The sequence below is a fragment of the Lathyrus oleraceus genome, chromosome 7 (assembly GCF_024323335.1).
Source record: "Lathyrus oleraceus cultivar Zhongwan6 chromosome 7, CAAS_Psat_ZW6_1.0, whole genome shotgun sequence".
NCBI lineage: Eukaryota > Viridiplantae > Streptophyta > Magnoliopsida > Fabales > Fabaceae > Lathyrus > Lathyrus oleraceus.
This window is the reverse complement of record NC_066585.1, coordinates 227949757-227968486: the sequence shown is the minus strand read 5'-3', so window position 1 is coordinate 227968486 and position 18730 is coordinate 227949757. Positions and strand designations below refer to the sequence as shown.

The window sequence follows — 18730 nt, the reverse complement described above, 5'->3', positions numbered from 1 at the left end:
TTTTCATCTGAAGAAATTATTTTCTTTCAAAAGTATATTTAATTTTGATGTCTCCACTTTACTTTCTTTTTTTGACTTTTCTGACATAGTTTCATTTTTTTTTTGTTTTTTATTAAAATTATTAGATGAATTTGAGAAAAGCACGAAAACCGCACCATTAATTAATTATAAACATCTTACTTCCGATTTAGAATTTTTTTTTTAAATATCCAGAATTTTTAAAAAAATTTTAAAATTAACCATTTTTTCCAAAAAATTACACAAATGGGCAAAATTTGCCCTAATTAACACATAGGCGCCACCCTAGTTGGCGCCCACCCTTAATGGGTAGGGCAAGTCGCCACTAGGAGTGGCGCCTACACCCATTCCCAATTTTTTTTTTTTTTTTAACATGTTTTATTATTTTTTTTTTAATTATTTTTTTTTAAAAATATTAGATATTTGATAAATATATTTTTTTTATAAATTATATTAATTTATATTAACACTTATATATAAATAAAATTATTACAAGATATATATATATATATTAATTTATATATATATTAATGTATATATATTAATTTAATTTAGAAGTAATAAATATTATTTATAATTTTTTGGAAAAAAAATTAATTTAGATACGTGTAAATAAATATTTATACACATGTAAATTAATATATATATTCTTATATATATATATATATATATATATATATATATATATATATAAAGATATGATAGACAATATCTTTAAAGATAAAGATAAAGATATAAAGATAATAAACAGAAAATATTTTTATTTAAGTAATAGACAAGACAAATATTACAAAGATATGATTAAAAAAAATTATTAATTTGGGATTTATCACATATGATGCGGTCCCTGGTACGATCCGCACGGGGGAGGTCTACTTACTCGCCTAGACGGTTCACGTGGTGGTGGTGCTTCCCTATTACCACCCCTTGCCCTAACGCGCCCCCTTGCCGCTTGCCGTTGTGGTTGGGTCGAAGTCCCTTTAGTGCTGTAGGAAAGACGGGTCCCCTCTGCGCCCTCGAAGCTTTGTCTCGGTGGGACAAACTGACTACTGCTGGGTGCGCCCTCGAATTGTGGTCTTTGGTAGTTTATGGTTGAATCGGGTTGGCCAAAGTGCAATGTTTGTTGTGGTGTGTAGTAGTCCTGTTGGTAGTCCTCTTGTATACCCGTGTCGGGGCTAGGTGGAGGACTGGAAGAGCTCGGGAAATTGTCGTGATGGAAGTGGGGGGATTGGTGGAAGTGGGGGATTGATATTGTGGTAGGTGTTGGGACTGTTGATGGTGGTGGGAATGTTGAGTTTGTTGTTGGTAGTCTTCATGGTATTGGGATTGAGTTTGTGGTATGTATTGTTGATTTGGTTGGGGGGTGGACATGTGTTGTGGTGGTTGTTGTTGGTAATATGGTGGTGGTGGTTGTTGTTGGTAATAAGGTGGTGGTGGTTGTTGTTGGTAAAATGGTTGTGGTGGTTGTTGTTGGTAATAAGGTGGTGGTTGTTGTTGTTGGGAATACTGTGGTGGTTGTTGTTGTTGGGAATACTGTGGTGGTTATTGTTGTTGGAAATATGGCTGTTGCATCCGGGGATCGTCCAAATAGAACGGGTCAGACACAATCATTTCTGGATTGGTATTTGCTCTATACCAATCTACATATTCCCTTGTCGGCTTCATTTCGTTGGGCGCCACCGGAAATTGTAGAACATAGTGGGCACGGTCTTTCCACATTTTACGAAACTCCTTAGCAAATTCCTTCCAATTTTGGGCATACCACTGGTGGCTGACTTTTTTTAGATGCCAAGGTTCCATAGACATTGGGGGGCCTGGGATTTCTTGATGCATTCCGAATTGAAGCTTGACACGGTCACTTTGGTGCATCTCCACAGTGGTGAGCCGCATTATGGCCGTTTTTGCTGTCCAAACAGCTGCATCTTCGGGGTTGGGTTGATGTTCCAATCCCAAATATGGCCTCCAAATAAACTGCAAAGAAAAAAGTAAATATGTTATTTATCGAGAATGCATGATATTAATAAATCAGTTAGAAGCTGAGTGATTTAGTGGTAATACATCTTGTGCTCGGAGCCGATCCAAGAGTTGACGATAAAATATAATTTTATTTTTGGGGGTAAGACTGTAATCCAGTCCGGTTGTAATGAACCTAAACAAAAAAAGATAAATAATATTAGTTACAAATATTTTTAGAATAAATATACAAAATGAAATAAGATCATAAATTTACCTAGTTGCGTAGGGGAAGGAGTAGTCATTAGGATTTTCTGGGGCTAGCCTCGGCAATCTCCACCACCCCCATGTTTGGAGCAAAAAAGCACATCCAGAAAATGTACAGTGCTCATTTTGTGCATTTTTACACAAAGAGCTATATAGGAATGCTAATACTGCAGAACCCCAACTATATGTGTTTATTCTATCAATGTCCCCGAGCAAACTCAAGTACATAAAGTTTATGCTATTTCCCGTCCCTTCGGGAAATAGCAAGTTCCCAAACAATAGCATAATGTAAACCCGGGTTTTTATGACTTTTTCTTGTTCGGAGGATTCCTCAGTCAAAGTTATGGAGTCGTGGTACAATTGTAGGCTAGATAATTTAATACCCTGACCCCTTGCTTTGGCAGACCCCTCACCCTCGACCAGATCTACCCCCAACATTTGAACACATATTTGGTTAGGCTGTTGAACATTTCCGGTCACAGGCTTACCATCTATTCTAAGACCTAAAAGCATGTACACGTCCTCTAATGTGACGGTACATTCACCAGTTGGTAGGTGAAAAGTGTGTGTCTCAGGTCTCCAACGTTCACACAGAGCCAAAATGAATTTGGCATCAATTGTGGCATTTACGACATGCATAACATGACCGAAACCCGCACGCTCTATGTAATGTACGCACCATGGGTCTGGATAAGGCATTGGGTGTGAACGTTGACGAAATTTCTTGGGATCCTTTAAAAACAAACAATATAAACAATCATTATATTGGACTTTTAAAAAACTAATTACAAACATACGAAAGAGGCAATGTTCAAGAAAAACTTACGAATGAGGCAATGTTTGCCCTAGTGCCTCTGTGTTCTTGGCCCATGGTAAGAAGAGACATGACTGCAATGTAGGAAGAAGCTTGGTGGATGAGAAGTTTCGCCGGAGTTCTTTGAATAAAAGTGTTAGTGGTTGATGAAAACTTGCAAGAATGACCCTCTATTTATACTCGTTTTCAAGTAGACTGAATATGCAAAAATGTGACAAGTGTAAGTCATACGTGGTAGTGTTGGCATGCATTGGTGGAATCTGATGATGCAAAAATGTGACAAGTGTAAGGCATGCGTGGGAATCTTGCAGAATAGGTGCAGACTAGGTGGTAGTGTTGGCATGCATTGGTGCAGACTAGGTGGGAGTTGTCTTGTCTTGGGGAAGACTTGGTGGAATCTGATGATGGGGAGTTTATCGCCTTTTTTATTATGCCAAAAGGGCATAAGTAAACTCTTAGGGGGGAGTAAAGCATAATCTCTTTATCAGTGAGGGGAGTTTAATCACTCCAAATATTTATCCAACATTTTTTATTTACCACCCCCTTGAGAGATGCATTGTCCTCATCAAAATGGGGGGAAATATGGCTAGGTGGATAGGTTGGCATGCATTAGTACAGACTAGGTGGGAGTGTTGCATTCAAGGGTGTGACACGTGTAAGGCATGCGTGGGAATCTGCCAGACTTGGTGGTGAAGACTTGATGGGGAACAAGCATGCATGGGAATCTCTGAGACTAAGTTCAGGCTAGGTGGATAGGTTGGCATGCATTAGTACAGACTAGGTGGGAGTGTTGCATTCAAGGGTGTGACACGTGTAAGGCATGCGTGGGAATCTGCCAGACTTGGTGGTGAAGACTTGATGGGGAACAGGCATGCATGGGAATCTCTGAGACTAAGTTCAGGCTAGGTGGATAGGTTGGCATGCATTAGTACAGACTAGGTGGGAGTGTTGCATTCAAGGGTGTGACACGTGTAAGGCATGCGTGGGAGTCTGCCAGACTTGGTGGTGAAGACTTGATGGATAGGCAGTAAGATTCTTGCAGTATAAATATTCACACACATTTTCGCAAAGGTATTCACAATATCTTCACAGCAATCTTCACAATACTACCGCCGGGAGTTCAAGGATAACTTCTTGAAGCAACATTTGATAAACGCGGGGTATGCATTAAACCAATCTGGATTCCAATACTACCGCCGGGAAATAGTGTTGGCAAATTCTGATGCAGGGAGGTGGATCGATAATATCGACAGAGCGAAGTGGACTAGATCATACGACGATGGGGTGAGGTGGGGCCACATGACAACAAATCTTGTGGAATCAATGAACGACGTGTTTAAGGGCATACGTAACCTCCCGGTAACCGCATTGGTGAGTGCGACCTATTTTCGGATGGCAACGTTGTTCGTAACAAGAGGCAGGCGCTGGAATGAAGTGTTGCAGACGAGTCAAGTATATAGTGATGCCTGCATGAAGTTTATGAGGCAGGAATCTGCCAAAGCCAGCAGCCATCGGGTTACGGAATTCGACCGCCATGGCCACACTTTTAGTGTGAAGGAAACAATTGACCACAACCAAGGGCTGCCCAGACAAGAGTATAGGGTCCTAATACCAGACCGTTGGTGCGACTGTGGTTAATTTCAGGCCTATCGTATGCCTTGTTCCCATGTCATTGCAGCGTGTTCACACAGCCACTTCGATGCATTATCGCTAGTGTCTCCAATCTACAAAGTTGCAACATTGCTCAATGTATACGACAATCCCTTTCCGGTGGTAGCATTGGAGGCGTATTGGCCAGAGTATGACGGGGAAATTGTTTGGCACAACGAATCGATGCGGCGGAATAAAAGTGGTCGCCCAAATAGCAGGCGCATTAGAACTGAAATGGACGTCGCAGAGAAAATGCAGAGGAAGTGTAGCATATGTAGACAACTAGGGCATAATAAGAACAAATGTCCATATCGTGGATCTAGTTCCACAACTTAGTTTTCATTTTCATAAATCTGTGTACCAAAATCATTTTAAATTAAAGTTTACTTTTTATTCCAAATAGAAGATGACACTTGAACAACAAACACAAACATCTAACATTACAACACCAATTACTAAAACAAAAACAAATACTGGAACAAAAACAAGTACTAAAACAAGAACAAGTACTAGAACAATAACAAATACAACAACAACATGACAAACAACCATTAAAATCTAAGAAATTACAACAGTTAACACTATGTCGTCTGATCCATGCATCATTTGGATGCAATCAATGTCGCTTTCAACTTCAACCCACCAACGTATCGTTTCTCCAGTTTCAAATGAGAACCTTGTTCTAAGCCTCTGAATCCTTCTGATGACTTCACCAGGTTGGTAATCTCCCTCTAACCAAGACATCAAGGACCTTTTTAGTTGGTCCAACGAACGGATGTTCCAAAATTTCATCTCCATTGGAGGTTTCAAAGGCGAGAAAATAACATGCCCATCCCTTTTTAAGATTACTGGTTCAGGATCCGGGCGCCTTGATGATGTTCGCTGCCATGACGACGGTCTTAGGGATGCCATGAACTCAACTTGATAGAGAAGGTGATAGGAAATAGTGGTGAAGAAAATGCAAGGAAATAACACTTTATTTATAGGAAAAGATCTGGGTTGTACACCAGTCTACTTAACCCTAATTAGTGTCGCACTTGATTAATTAATCTTATGGGGAATTAGGGTTTCAATTAGGTCATAACTACCAAACTCTAATTATAACCGATCAATAAACCCTAATTATAATTGATAAATTAACCTTAACATGATTAACCCTAATTCTTCCAAAAAAATTTAAATAATAATAATTACTTATAAATTAAATTAATATATATATAAATTATATATATATATATATATATATATATATATATATATATATATCTTATAAATAATTTTATTTATATATATGTGTTAATATAAATTAATATAATTTATAAAAAATATAAGTTCATAAATTAAAAAAAATAAAATAAAATAAATTAAAAAAAAACATATTTAAAAAAAAAAATAAAAATTTAAGGGTAGGCGCCACTCCTAGTGGCGACTTGCCCTACCCTTTAAGGGTAGGCGCCAACTAGGGTGGCGCCCATGTAGAGAACTAGGGAAAAATTGCCCATTTTGATAATTTTTTGGAAAAAATGGGTATTTTTGAAATTTTTTTAAAAATTCTGATTATTTAAAAAAAAAATTCTCCGATTTACATGTAGATTTTTTCTAAAATACTCTTCCCATATTTTTTATTTATTCCTATATTGATATGTACTACTATATTTAAAAAATTTAAATTTCTAAACAAGTTAATATTAGTTCGTTGAATAAATGATAGGAAAATATAAATTGTATCATTTGTCTAATCCAATAAATTTCTCAAAAATTTATAATTTAATTAATATTTTATTTTACACATATGAATATTTTTTTCATAGATCTAAGTCAAAATTTTGTATGAATAGTTTAAAGAAAATGTATAACCTATTTTGCATTGTCCATCATATATTACTTCATAGAATTTAATTTTTCTAAATCTAGTGATATTTATTGTTGTACAGAATATGAGGTATATTCGTCAGATAGGAAAGATTGAAAAGACTTTTTTCTAAAATCATTTTTAAAAAAATATTTTTTTTTTCAAAAAACATGAATTTTACAAGCGAAAGCGTGGATAATGGAGTTTTATAAAAAATATGTCTTTTGTGTCGAACAAAGGTCAGGGACTCACTGTTCTACGCCGATCAAAGGCTCGTTAATACGAGACTCGTTTATCTAACTTCTTCCATCAGGTACAAGATATAAATACATTTACAAAGGATTTTCAGGTACACAATCTATAATCTGCATTTTCACTACCATTAGCTTGAACCTTAAACTGACTTGGGTGTTAGAGTGTTAACCATGCAAATACCCCTCCTTTAATATGTTGTATCGAAGAATAACAATGTCGATTCAAGATCAATGCTTCTGGTTTAAGAAGCATTGTGATCGTAAACTTCGATTCACAGTGACACATCGTCGTAATGCTCAGGAAATCTTGTTCCACCGTGATTTCCGCAATCCTCTCTATTTTTGGTTCCGCAATGGAACGACGATACCGTCTGTGGGAATCGACTTCTGATTCTTGCAATTTTCACGATTTCACGTTCGATTTTCATATATGAAATCTGAAAGCGTCTCAAGTGAAGAAATCAAAGTCTTAAGAAGCCAAAATCTCATATTTATGTCATTTGGATCTGTTGAACTCCGATCTAGCTATAATCGGTTATTCGTATCGGCTTTGAACCACCGTGAAAAGACGATGACGGGCACCTACAGATCTGGACTCATATCTGTGGCCTTCAGACCGGTCGGGCCCAGGTTGAGTTTTAATCGACCAGGAACCTTGATCTCTAACTCATATCAAAACTCGTAGATAAATCCTCTCGGGTCCAAATTCAAATTCACAAGATTGAGATCGATCGAGTCCCATTCCACCCTCAGTCGAGCAATGTTATGGGCCCGCCTCTACCGAATGAATATCTAGAAGGACCTCTTCAAATTCGACCCAGAGTACACCACGAACCCAGGCAAGAGGAGAAGAAATTTATTCCATAAGATGTGGCGACACGAATGCCATCATGACCAGCCAACGCCAGATGTCTCGTCATCGTAAAAGTCTCACACCTGATGCTTCACCATCGTAACAACAAGAGCTCGGTCCCAGACAATCAACAAGGCTCTAGGGCTGCAGAATGATAAAGGAGTTGCGAGATGAGGGGCAATCTTAGACAATTAAATTTAAGGAGTTTAGAAAATATCTCTTTTATATCTTCTGAATCTGAGTCAGAACCAGCATCAGATTCTGAATCTAAAAGTGTTGATGCCAACAAAACAAGATTGACTCTTCTTTATCAGCTTCTTATTCATTGTCAAGTTCTTCCTATGTTTCCATGAGACTTTTCTTGAACTTGGTTTTGAAGTTGTTCCTTTGAAAGCTTTTTCCTTTTTCCTTTTGTACTTCTGCAGATCTGGACAGTCAACTATGTAATGATCCGACTTTTAACAGTTGAAGCAACCCTTCTAATCATCTTTATCATTTATAGAACTAGACCTTTTTAAGTCATCGATTCTACCAGAGAATTTGTTCTTCTTTTTGACCAAATGTAGAAATCTTTTAATGATGAAAGCCATTTCATCATTATCGGATTATTCATCAGAAGCTTCATCATGGGTGGCTTCTTTATGCTTCTTGGTCTAAGAAGATTTCTCAGATCACCCAATAAAATTTAAAGCTAGTGTTTTAAATTGTTTTACAGACTCATCTCCATTTAGCTTCGTCTCATGGCTTTGGAGATTGCTAACAAGAATTTCAAGACTTAATTTGTTTAAGTCTTTAGCCTATTGAATAACAGTAACTTTGGGTATGTATTTGGCAGGAAGACTCCAAATAATCTTCTTGACATGATCCAAAGTAGTGTAACTCTTGTTCAAGACCTGAAGTCCAAACACAAGAACTTGAAATCCTAAGAACATTGTTTCAATGTTCTTATAATATTTCATTCTGAACATCTCATATTGTTGAACTAGAAGATTTGTTTTAGCTTCTTGAACTTGCTGATTACCTTCATAGGTAGCATATAAAGATTTTAATATAGTTTTGGCAGTAGACTTATCAATAATCTTTATGTACTCAAAATGAGGCAAGGTATCAACAAGAATGCCTTTCACTCTATGATTTTTTCTGTATATCTTTTTATGAGCAGGAGTGAGAGACTTTATGTCAGAAACCATACCAACATCATTGACTTGAATGCCAATGCCATCTTCCAAGATATCCCATAACTCATCATCCAGACCAATGATATGAGTGTACATCTTACTCTTCCACCATTCAAATTCAGTACAATCTCCACTAAATGTTGGTGGTCTAGCAATATAGTTATTTTGATCATATGTACTTTGATTATTGTTATTATTCCCACTAGGAGAACTAACAAGACTAATTACTTCAGAACTATCAGGCATGATGGAAGCTGTATTTTTCTCTAGATCTTTTCTGCACCACTGTTAAGTGTTATAGTACAGACCGTGCTCTAATGCCAACTGAAGGTGAGAAAGATACACAAGTAGGGGGTGAGGGGTGAATTATGTACGTCAAAAACTTTTTGCTTCTGAAAAGAAAAACTTCAGAATCTGAACAAAGTTCATAGTCTGATGTCATATTTGATAATGGCAACGGAAAAATTATGTATAAAAAATAATAAGTAAAGCAACACACAAAGATTTATTCTGGTTCCTCTCCTCAACTGAGAGTAATTCAATCCCCTTGCCTCAACAAGAGATTTCCACTATAATCAATCCTGATTACAACTGCTCAATCAATCCAGAAAGAGACTTCCGATCAACCAATCCTGCAATAGACTTCTGCTCAATCACACCTAAAAGTGACTTTACTTCTTAAGCAGACAAGCAACAAACTTCCTTTGCTCAAGAAAACTAGCAAGAGACTTCCTCTACTTTAAATAAATAGTTAAGTAGAAAAGGTTACAAATATACTTTGATACACAATCAGAAGTATAAAAGTACTATAACACACACAACGTTCTTAACACTTAAGATTTCTAAGATATACAAAGTTAATAAATCTTAAAGGCTTGTGCAAATAAATAGATGAAAGTTTAGCTCAAAGTGTGTACTCAATATGTTATGCTAGTTTGTGTAGTAGTTATGTTGTAGTGGTGTAACCTTCCTTCAAATCTCCAGTTTCCTTTTATAGAGGCGGATAAAAGAGTCACTGCAAAGTTGTTTGTACAAGAGCTTTCTTCATGAAGAAGCATGCCAAGAGAGACGTTGAAGGATGTATCTCGTTAGAAACATTGTCCAATGAATAAAAGCATTGCTCATATCATATTTCTAAGTACTAGGTATCTTCCAAGAGGTAAAACAGATTGAAAAGGTCACACCACCATTACTTGAGCCTTGCAAAACAAAAACCTAGTTGACTCTTTCCAGAAATTTGGCATTTGACAAGACTGATATGCTTTTGGTACATAGTACAAATTAGAGACACCTTTAACCTTCAGAGTCTGAGCTGTCACCAGAGGCTGGAACACTATGATCAAAGTATGAACCTTCAGAGGCAGAACCATCTCACTCGGAGTATGAACCTTCAGAGTCATCAAATTTTGATCTTCCAGAATCTGAGATGTTTTGCTTCTCCACATATACTTTTAACAGGGTCTATTCATAGTTGAATACTAAGCTTGTGATCATGCACACTTGAATATATGTTAGTATATCCACTTGTTATTTAAGTGATTTGTTATCATCAAAACCCAAGGTATATGAACAATTTTTTTCCAACAATCTCCATTAGATTTTTCCCTGTCTTACATTGTTGAATGTTTTATGATATGTATAAAACTACTATGATAACATGATGTGATTGTTGTAATTATTCTGAAATTTGTGTGCTAATTTACCATAAAAATTAGATGTTTGTATTCATGAAAGTGGTATGAGTTATGTTCATATGATTGGCATGAATATGATGAATCAAATGTTAAAAGTTGTGATTAATTGATGAAATTATGTGTTAATTGATAGGTATATGATGTGGTAACGATAACATGTTATTTCTCTAATGTTTACGATCGATTACAGGGCATGTGGTGAAAAATCATAGTTCTGAAATGAACTCCATAGTAGAACATGAATTCTATTTCTGCAACTAAATGACGAGCGTCATCTGTATGATGACTTGACCGTGTGCGCCTTAAGACGTTGACGGGTGTCAGCGGTCTAACGGGGAGAACGTCATGGTCTCTAGGCAAGCGTCGAGCCTTGTCCGTCGTCACAAGGGTGAAAAGTTAGGGAAAAAGGTGATGACGGGTGTCACCCTGGTGACAGACTACCCGTCATCGAGTCAGTGGATGCGTTTTGGCTTGTTGAGTTGGATTTTTCATGTTGTTTTGTCTTGCGGTTGATGTTTGGTTGTTGTTTGGCGTGTTTTGATGAATTTTGGTTGATTAATTGAATTCCTTGGTTAATCTAATGATGTTGAATTATGTTGATGATGAGATAATTACGTGATGAACATATAATTGAGATTGTGGTGCATAGTTCAACATTGAGGATTACTTTGATGTTATTATTTACAGTTAGATATGGAAATGTAAGTCTGTTGTGGTTATGCATTATATTGTACATGCATCATAGATTGTCATTGTTGTGAAAGAGACGAATCACAAGTTCGTACATTGGGACTAGTGATTTGTCTGGAGCTCAAATGAGGGGGCTCGGGATTCAAATGTTGGGACCCAGTTTGTATGAAGGACCTTTGTTGAGTTATTTGCAATTAGTTATTTGCAAATATATATATATAATTTATTTATTTAAAGTAATAATATTTTAAGTAGTCACTCCATCCGATTCTTGTTATAATTTTTTTATATATTTTAACTAAATATAAATTAAATAGGTTGTTTATTTAATAAATGTGAAAAGTAAAATTTCTTTTATAGTAAAAAACAAAATAGAATATTTATTAAAAATTTATCTGTGTAACAAAAATGATTAAACTCCATATGTGACAAAACAAGTTGGAATAGAATTGGTAGCCACGTCCACATTTTGTGTCCCAATAATAGGATTACATCCACGTAGATCTGGAAGAGGTAACTTACGTTATGCCCATTACAAAGGAACATCTATCCAGTTCTATAACAAGTGGACTATATCTCCCCGCATAGTTCATAAAGCCTCACATTAGATAAGAATCGAAATGAACCATGGCTGCCTAATTTCCGGTTCTACTGGTTACAATAATCTCATCCCCGTTAAGGTAAAACTTTCTTGCTTCTTCTCTCCATTAATCTTCACATGTAACCATGAATGACAATAACAGTAATAAAGAGATTGATTACAGGATAACTTGAAAAAGGAAAAGAACCAGTTGAAGCCCATTCCTACAAAGACAAACCAAGTCAAGTTTTTCACCACCCTGGCTCCTCCTCTTGCTGCTGCATTCCTGCTTTTTTCTCCAATTTGCGTCACTCCAGGTTTGCTCCTGTCTAAAATACTAAATTGCCCCTGCGCTTCTATTCAAATTGCACTACTGCTCCCATGCCAAATTGCCAATCACTTTTCTTGTTCTACAGTTTCAAGTGCCCAAACCCTAGATATCCTAAGAGGAGCCTCATTGTTCCGTCAAACATGTATTGGATGTCACGATGCAGGTGGAAACATTATACAACCAGTAAGCATATCATCCTCTTCAACATAACTTTTCTTAATGTTCTAGCAAACACAAAATTGATTTTTATTTTCTTACAGGGATCAACTCTATACACAAAGGATTTACAAAGGTAAAGAAACCTGAGAACTCTCATTGTGAATTGCTCTGTGGCCTAAAGTGAAGGCGTGAATCAATGTTTCTTTCTTCTGATGTTGCTGTACAGAAATGGAGTTGATACAGAAGAAGAAATCTACCGCGTCACATACTATGGCAAAGGAAGAATGCCGGTGAGATATATTGTAATTGTATAGACTTGAGAATTTAGAATTAGCTTTTGTCTTTATGATTATCCTTCATTCTTCATAGTTTATGTTTAGGGGCTTCAATTTTCATGCAGGGATTTGGTAAAGAATGCATGCCTCGAGGGCAGTGTACATTTGGAGCTCGTTTGGAAGATGAAGACATCAAGATATTGGCTGAGTTTGTCAAGTTGCAAGCTGATAAAGGGTGGCCAAGTGTAGAAACCGAAGAAAAATGATTTAGCAATTGAAATTTCTCCTCCATCCTGTCCTAATTAATTGGTACAGAGTCATTCATTTAATCGATTTATGTACATTAGTGTTTTTATAGGTTTTGGAATTTTCTTATAACAATTTTTGTGGTGTGTCACAATAATTAAATAGATAAAATAACTCATTTGAAGTGATTAAAGTGAAAATGTGTTATTGCGAGAGGGTATAAATAACATTTATAAAGGAAATATGTTATTGTAAAGGGTATTATTAACATAAAGATAGTGAAATTTAAGGAGAGTCAGACACATTATTCTACATGAAAAACTTTTTTTTTTCATAATAGTTTCTATATTGATAACCATCAAAAAAGGGTTCTCAAAAATACAAATTAGAAAGAGATATATTGAGTCTATATGGATTACAGTCGTCTTTAAATCATCATCTTGGAACAAAATATATAATTAATGTCTTTATGAATGTGAGAACTATATATTTTAATATTTTTTATAATAGTGATAATTTTTGTTCCTACTCGATCTCGACCTAAAATTGGGTCAGTGAGAAGGAGCCCAATGTAATCATCAAGTCCAAATGATGAAGATATTTGTAACAAGAATGCAATTAGAAGGAAAATATCTACTTCGATATTGGTTACCGAGAAGAAGGTTCTATATGACCTTTGGAGTAGGCATAGACATGTCTTAAAAAGTGTTGGTGTACAAGATAAAGGAGATGAAAATGGAAGAAGAGAGAGAAGAGAGAGAATAATAAATTCTAACAAACTTCTACTACTCTGCTAAAACAGTTACATACAGAAATTAGTTGCACACACACTGCGCTACAATACTCAGTGGATACAACCGTTGAAAACTACAATATTATATATACACAAATAATAATGTCACGTAGGTGAAATACTAAAATATTGAATTACCTTTCAACATCATCCCTTAATTCAGGATTTAACTAATCAAAACTAATAACACCAATTCCATCCCTTAAGTGGAGAAATTGACCAGTCTTGATCGCTTTCGTCAAAACATCTGTCAGCTGCTTCTGGGTGCTACAGTGCATAACTTCTAGCACTCTATTTTGAACCCGACTTCTCAGAAAATGATACTTAGTCTCAATATGCCTGCTTCTCTCATGGAACACTGGGTTCTTGGCAAGATTAATTGCAAACTTGTTATCAGTCATTAGTTTTAGAGGCTTGTTTACCTTGATCTTCAAATTCTGCAGTAAATTCAGAATCCAAACAACTTGATATGCAAATATAACACATGCAATATATTAAGCTTCACAGGTTGACAAAACAACAACTGGTTAATTCTTGGAACACCAAGAAATAGAACTTTCTAGATACTTAAACAAATATCCAAAAGTACTTCTTCTATCAACTCTGTCTCCACACCAACCAAAGTTTGAGTAACACATCAACTATGTATTAGCCTTTTCTCTAGAAGGGAACAAAACTCCATACTTTGTAAAGTGTATTGACCACCCTCAGAAGTTGGACCACCTTCAGATATTCTTCTGATTCTTAATGGTCTATGAACTTGTTCAGAATCTCCTTCTGATTCTGGAACAATATTAGATGTTTGACCACCCTCAGAAGTTAGACCACCTTCAGAGGCTCCACCTTCAGAAGCTCTTCCTTTAAAAGCTCCACCTCCAAAAGTTTCATCCCTAGAGATTGGATTACCTTCAAATTCTGGATCATCATCATAATCTAGATCAGAATTAGATTCACCTTCAGAATCATACTCTCCCTCAGAGTCTTCTTCATCTTCAGAGTCACCTTCAAACTCAGACTCATCTTCAGCTTCAGAGTCATCTTCTAACTCTGACTCATCTTCAAAACCTTCAGATTCTGACTCTTCTTCAGAACCTTCAGATTTTGACTCTTCTTCAGAACCTTCAGATTCATCTTTTGATTCTGACTTATATTCAGAATCAGACTTGACTTCAAATTTAGAATCATCTTCTGACTTAGACTCATATTTAGAGTCTCTTTCAGAATAAAAAATCGTCAATCGCATAAGTTCATCATCAACAGATCCATAAGTCATTAGTAGCACAGGTTCATCATCATAATCTCTTATGGCTATGTTTGCTTCTTCTAACTTCTTTTCCTTGTTTGACTAACAATCCTTAGCAAAGTGGCCAAACCTATTACAAAAGTAGCATCGAACCATTCTTTTGTCAAATTTCTCCTTTCCGTTTCCTTCTGATGTTTCTTCTTATTAGAATTGGAGGCTTCTGACTCCTGAGACCTACCATGTCTTTTCTTGGCCTCTCACCAAGACTACTTTTGGTCCTTCTTGACAAAAGAAGTTTTCAGAGCCTACTTTCCCCCTCTCTCAGAGTTTCTTTCAGTCAGATGCAACTCTTGCACCTTTAGGCTGCTTTGCAGCTCTTCTATTCTCATGATGCTCAAATCCTTAAAATGTTCAATTGCTACCACAATGTAATCAAAATGAGAAGTAAGATATCTAAGTACCTTCTCAATGATATTTTCTTCAGGGAGAGTTTCTCCACACGACTTCATCTCATTTGTGATCAGAAATCACTCTAGAGATGTAGTCAGGTACATTCTCATTGTTTTTCATGCAGAGATTCTCTTACTTCTTACGTAGAGACTGAAGCTTTATCTTCTTCACTAATGTATAAGTTTAAGCCTTTGTTTAAGTCCAATTGTTTAAGTTAGTTTGTTGCTTAAGTTAGCTTAATAGTATATAAATAGACTAGTTCTCCTAGGTTGTTGAGAGATGTTAATTGTTGATATTCATTCGTAATCTTTAACCCTTATTGAGAAAGTGAATACTAGAACAATTTTAACCAATTCTTCGTCTTCCTTCTTCTCTCTTTCATAAATCTAATAGAGTTTATTGTGTTTGTTTAAGAAACTCAATCTTTATCTTATAACTTTGTTCTGTTATTGACGACATCGTTTCACAACAATATAGACTCAGTTTGACCATCACTAGAAAAATAGGATTAAAATAAAGAATCGTATCCTCACAATGACATCAATCCCTTTTAAAGGGAGACAAAACATATCTACAAGATAAAATTCACCTAAAACATACAAGGGACAATGTTTACAAATGTAAAACGATTCCGTGTTAACATCAACCGCGATCGAAACGACCATTGGAGACTTCAGTTCAACAAAAGATAAATTAAAACGAATTATACAATCAATAGAAAAAAAAAAAGTAAAACACCATAATCAAAAAGTACAATTATGGACTTATTTAATATTAGTACATAAGTGATATTTGGAATATCTTACATAAAGCCTCATCGAATTAAAATAAAATATCACGCATATTTATAATTCTATCAGAAAAAAATATAGATAATTTATTATCAATTCATTTCAATCCATTAATTTGTATGATTGTTTAAATCGATCGAATAATATTTTGAATGATTATTTTACCTCACTCAAACCGATATATCATATATGAGTTGAGTCATAATTTTGACTAAATTCAATTTAAACCGACTCATGTACACCCCTTCTATATTTAATATATTAGTTCATTTTGACTTCTTAAATCAAATTTAAACATCAATTTATAGTAGGAATATATTTAAATTAGAAATCCACTAAAGCAGCTTTCATAAATTATCACTATAACATTATCTTACAACATTCAACTTATTTAACACCTCATGAGCATACAATCCTAACCTTTCTATACCATTAAAATTCATGAGGTCACAATAATCATTACAGTTAATCCTACCCACACCTTAAGAGGTAACCAATCAACATGATCATAAATAATTTTACTCAAACAGTCAGAAATCAAAATTTCTACAATCAGACTTCAAGTTCAATAATCTAATTAAATACTAAACGATGTTCGATTTGGGTAAAAAAAAAAACACTGTCTGGAAAGCCTATAATGTTTGTAGATAAAATATTATTTTAGGAATTAAGCATTCAATTCATCCAATTATATGAAATTACAAGTGCATGTACAAAAACAAGAACCTAGACCAATGATTCCAGTTTTCTCCGCACATGAGCTCTGTTGTATTGCCATGATGATTATTTCAATGATTGTTATATAATCTTCATCATTTTTGACATTAGAGAACTACGTGCAGAAACATTTAGCAACATTTTTGTTTGATCCAGAAGTCTATTGTTGAAGATGTGGATATGTCTTAAATTGTTTAATCCGTGTTCAAAAATCTCCATAGTATTGATTTGTATTAAAGTTTTCTCACGATCCAACCGTCGAATCGTCCTAATTTTTGGTGACAATGTTCAACACTTATAGAGGTACATTCTGAGCGGTGGTGATTGGATTTTGAGTTTTCTAGACCTATCTGCCTAGTGGTTTTCTGAGGTGAAGTTTTTGTTGTTGTTTTGGTTAATTGTATCTCTTGTTTGTTGTTGTATTCCGAGATTGATTGTAAGTCTTGAGTATGTTGATGTATGTCTCTAACTAGTGTTAGAGAGAACCTTGATTTTACATATTATTTGATTATAGTGGAGATTTAAGTGGCATACGGGTCCCGTGGTTATTTACTCCTAGTTAACAAAGGGTTTTTCAAGCTAAAATTGTGTTGTTTTGTTGATTGTCTCTAAGTTGCATTTGATTTTTGGGAGAGATTGTGTTGTTGAGTTATTCTGTTGCATTGTGGATTTCCTCCTAACAAGTGGTATCTAGAGCCGTGTTTTGATTTGTGTAACGATGGACACGAACACATCTAGGATGATGAGTTTGAATGGATCCAACTATAATGTTTAGAAAGGGAAGATGAGAGATTTTCTTTATGTTAAAGGATTTCACTTGCCGGTTTTCTCTAGTGAAAAAACTGATAGAAAGAGTGATGAAGAATGAGTTTTGTGGCATAGACAAGTTTGTCCTTACATTTGTCAATGGATGGATGATAATATTTTGAATCATGTGAGCTCGGCGACTCATGTTCGCTCTGTTTGGACCAAACTTGAGGAGTTGTATGCAAGAAAAACGCGGAACAATAAATTATTCTTGTTCAAGCAATTAATGTCATTGAGGTATATTAATGGTTCACCATTGACCAGTCACTTGAACACTTTCTAAGGGATTCTAAATCAATTGTCAGCGATGAATCTTACTTTTGATGATGAAATTCAAGGTTTGTGGCTTCTTGGTACTTTGCCTAATTCTTGGGAGACTTTTAGGACATCCTTGTCTAACTCTGCTCTGAATGGTATCATGTCAATGGACTTGACTAAAAGTAGTGTGTTCAATGAGTAGTTGAGGCGTAAGTCACAAGATTCTTCTTCATATTCCGAGGTGTTGGTTACCAAATCGAGGGGGCGGCATTAAAAAGTATAGGTTCAAGTAATCGTGGGACATCACGTGGTAAATCACAAGGAGACTATAATAGATTTTATAATATTGAGTGCCATCATTGTAGGGGAAAATGGACACATAAAAAGGTATTGTCGGAAGTTGAAAATGGAAAGCAAGAAGAAGAGCTACAACAATGACAAAAAGGAAGGTAACAATAATGAAGATGTTGCTATTGGTGATGATTTATTTGTTGTTTGTGATATTTGTATAGAGAATGTAAATCTATAATGTGATAAGATGGATTGGGTGGTTGATAGGGGTGTTCGCGGTGCGGTTTGGGCGGTTTTAATGTTAAAAATCATCCGAACCGCAAGAGAGAAAAACATGCGGTTCGGTTTGGTTCAGTTGAAGATTAAAAAAAAAAACAAACCAAACCAAACCAAACCAAACCAATGCGTTTTGAATTGGTTCGGTTGATGCGGTTTTTTACAATACTTTTATTATGTATAGTCAAAAATAAATAAATACCAAATCATTCATACATAAACATTAACGAATAACAATTCACACATTACCAAACTTATAAAAATAGTATTCATAAAAAAGAGATTTGTAA

The 18730-nt window shown here is 35.4% G+C and overlaps 1 protein-coding gene across 1 annotated transcript; it reads left to right on the top strand.

The window, feature by feature from the left end:
* The first annotated feature begins 11734 nt into the window (after positions 1-11734).
* Positions 11735-13014, top strand: LOC127106102 (cytochrome c6, chloroplastic). Its single transcript, XM_051043382.1, has 6 exons — positions 11735-11903; positions 11988-12120; positions 12220-12317; positions 12395-12426; positions 12520-12583; positions 12694-13014. Exons 1-6 carry the CDS (start codon positions 11844-11846, stop codon positions 12832-12834), a joined length of 528 nt encoding a protein of 175 aa, XP_050899339.1. The 5' UTR covers positions 11735-11843; the 3' UTR covers positions 12835-13014.
* The last annotated feature ends 5716 nt before the right edge of the window (positions 13015-18730 follow it).

Bases quoted from the DNA above. Each gene is read 5' to 3' on its own strand.
- LOC127106102 (XM_051043382.1), top strand. From the start codon at position 11,844: ATGAACCATGGCTGCCTAATTTCCGGTTCTACTGGTTACAATAATCTC. The intron at 12,427-12,519 runs GTAAAGAAACCT...GTTGCTGTACAG, and splicing joins TACACAAAGGATTTACAAAG to AAATGGAGTTGATACAGAAG. The intron at 12,584-12,693 runs GTGAGATATATT...ATTTTCATGCAG, and splicing joins ATGGCAAAGGAAGAATGCCG to GGATTTGGTAAAGAATGCAT.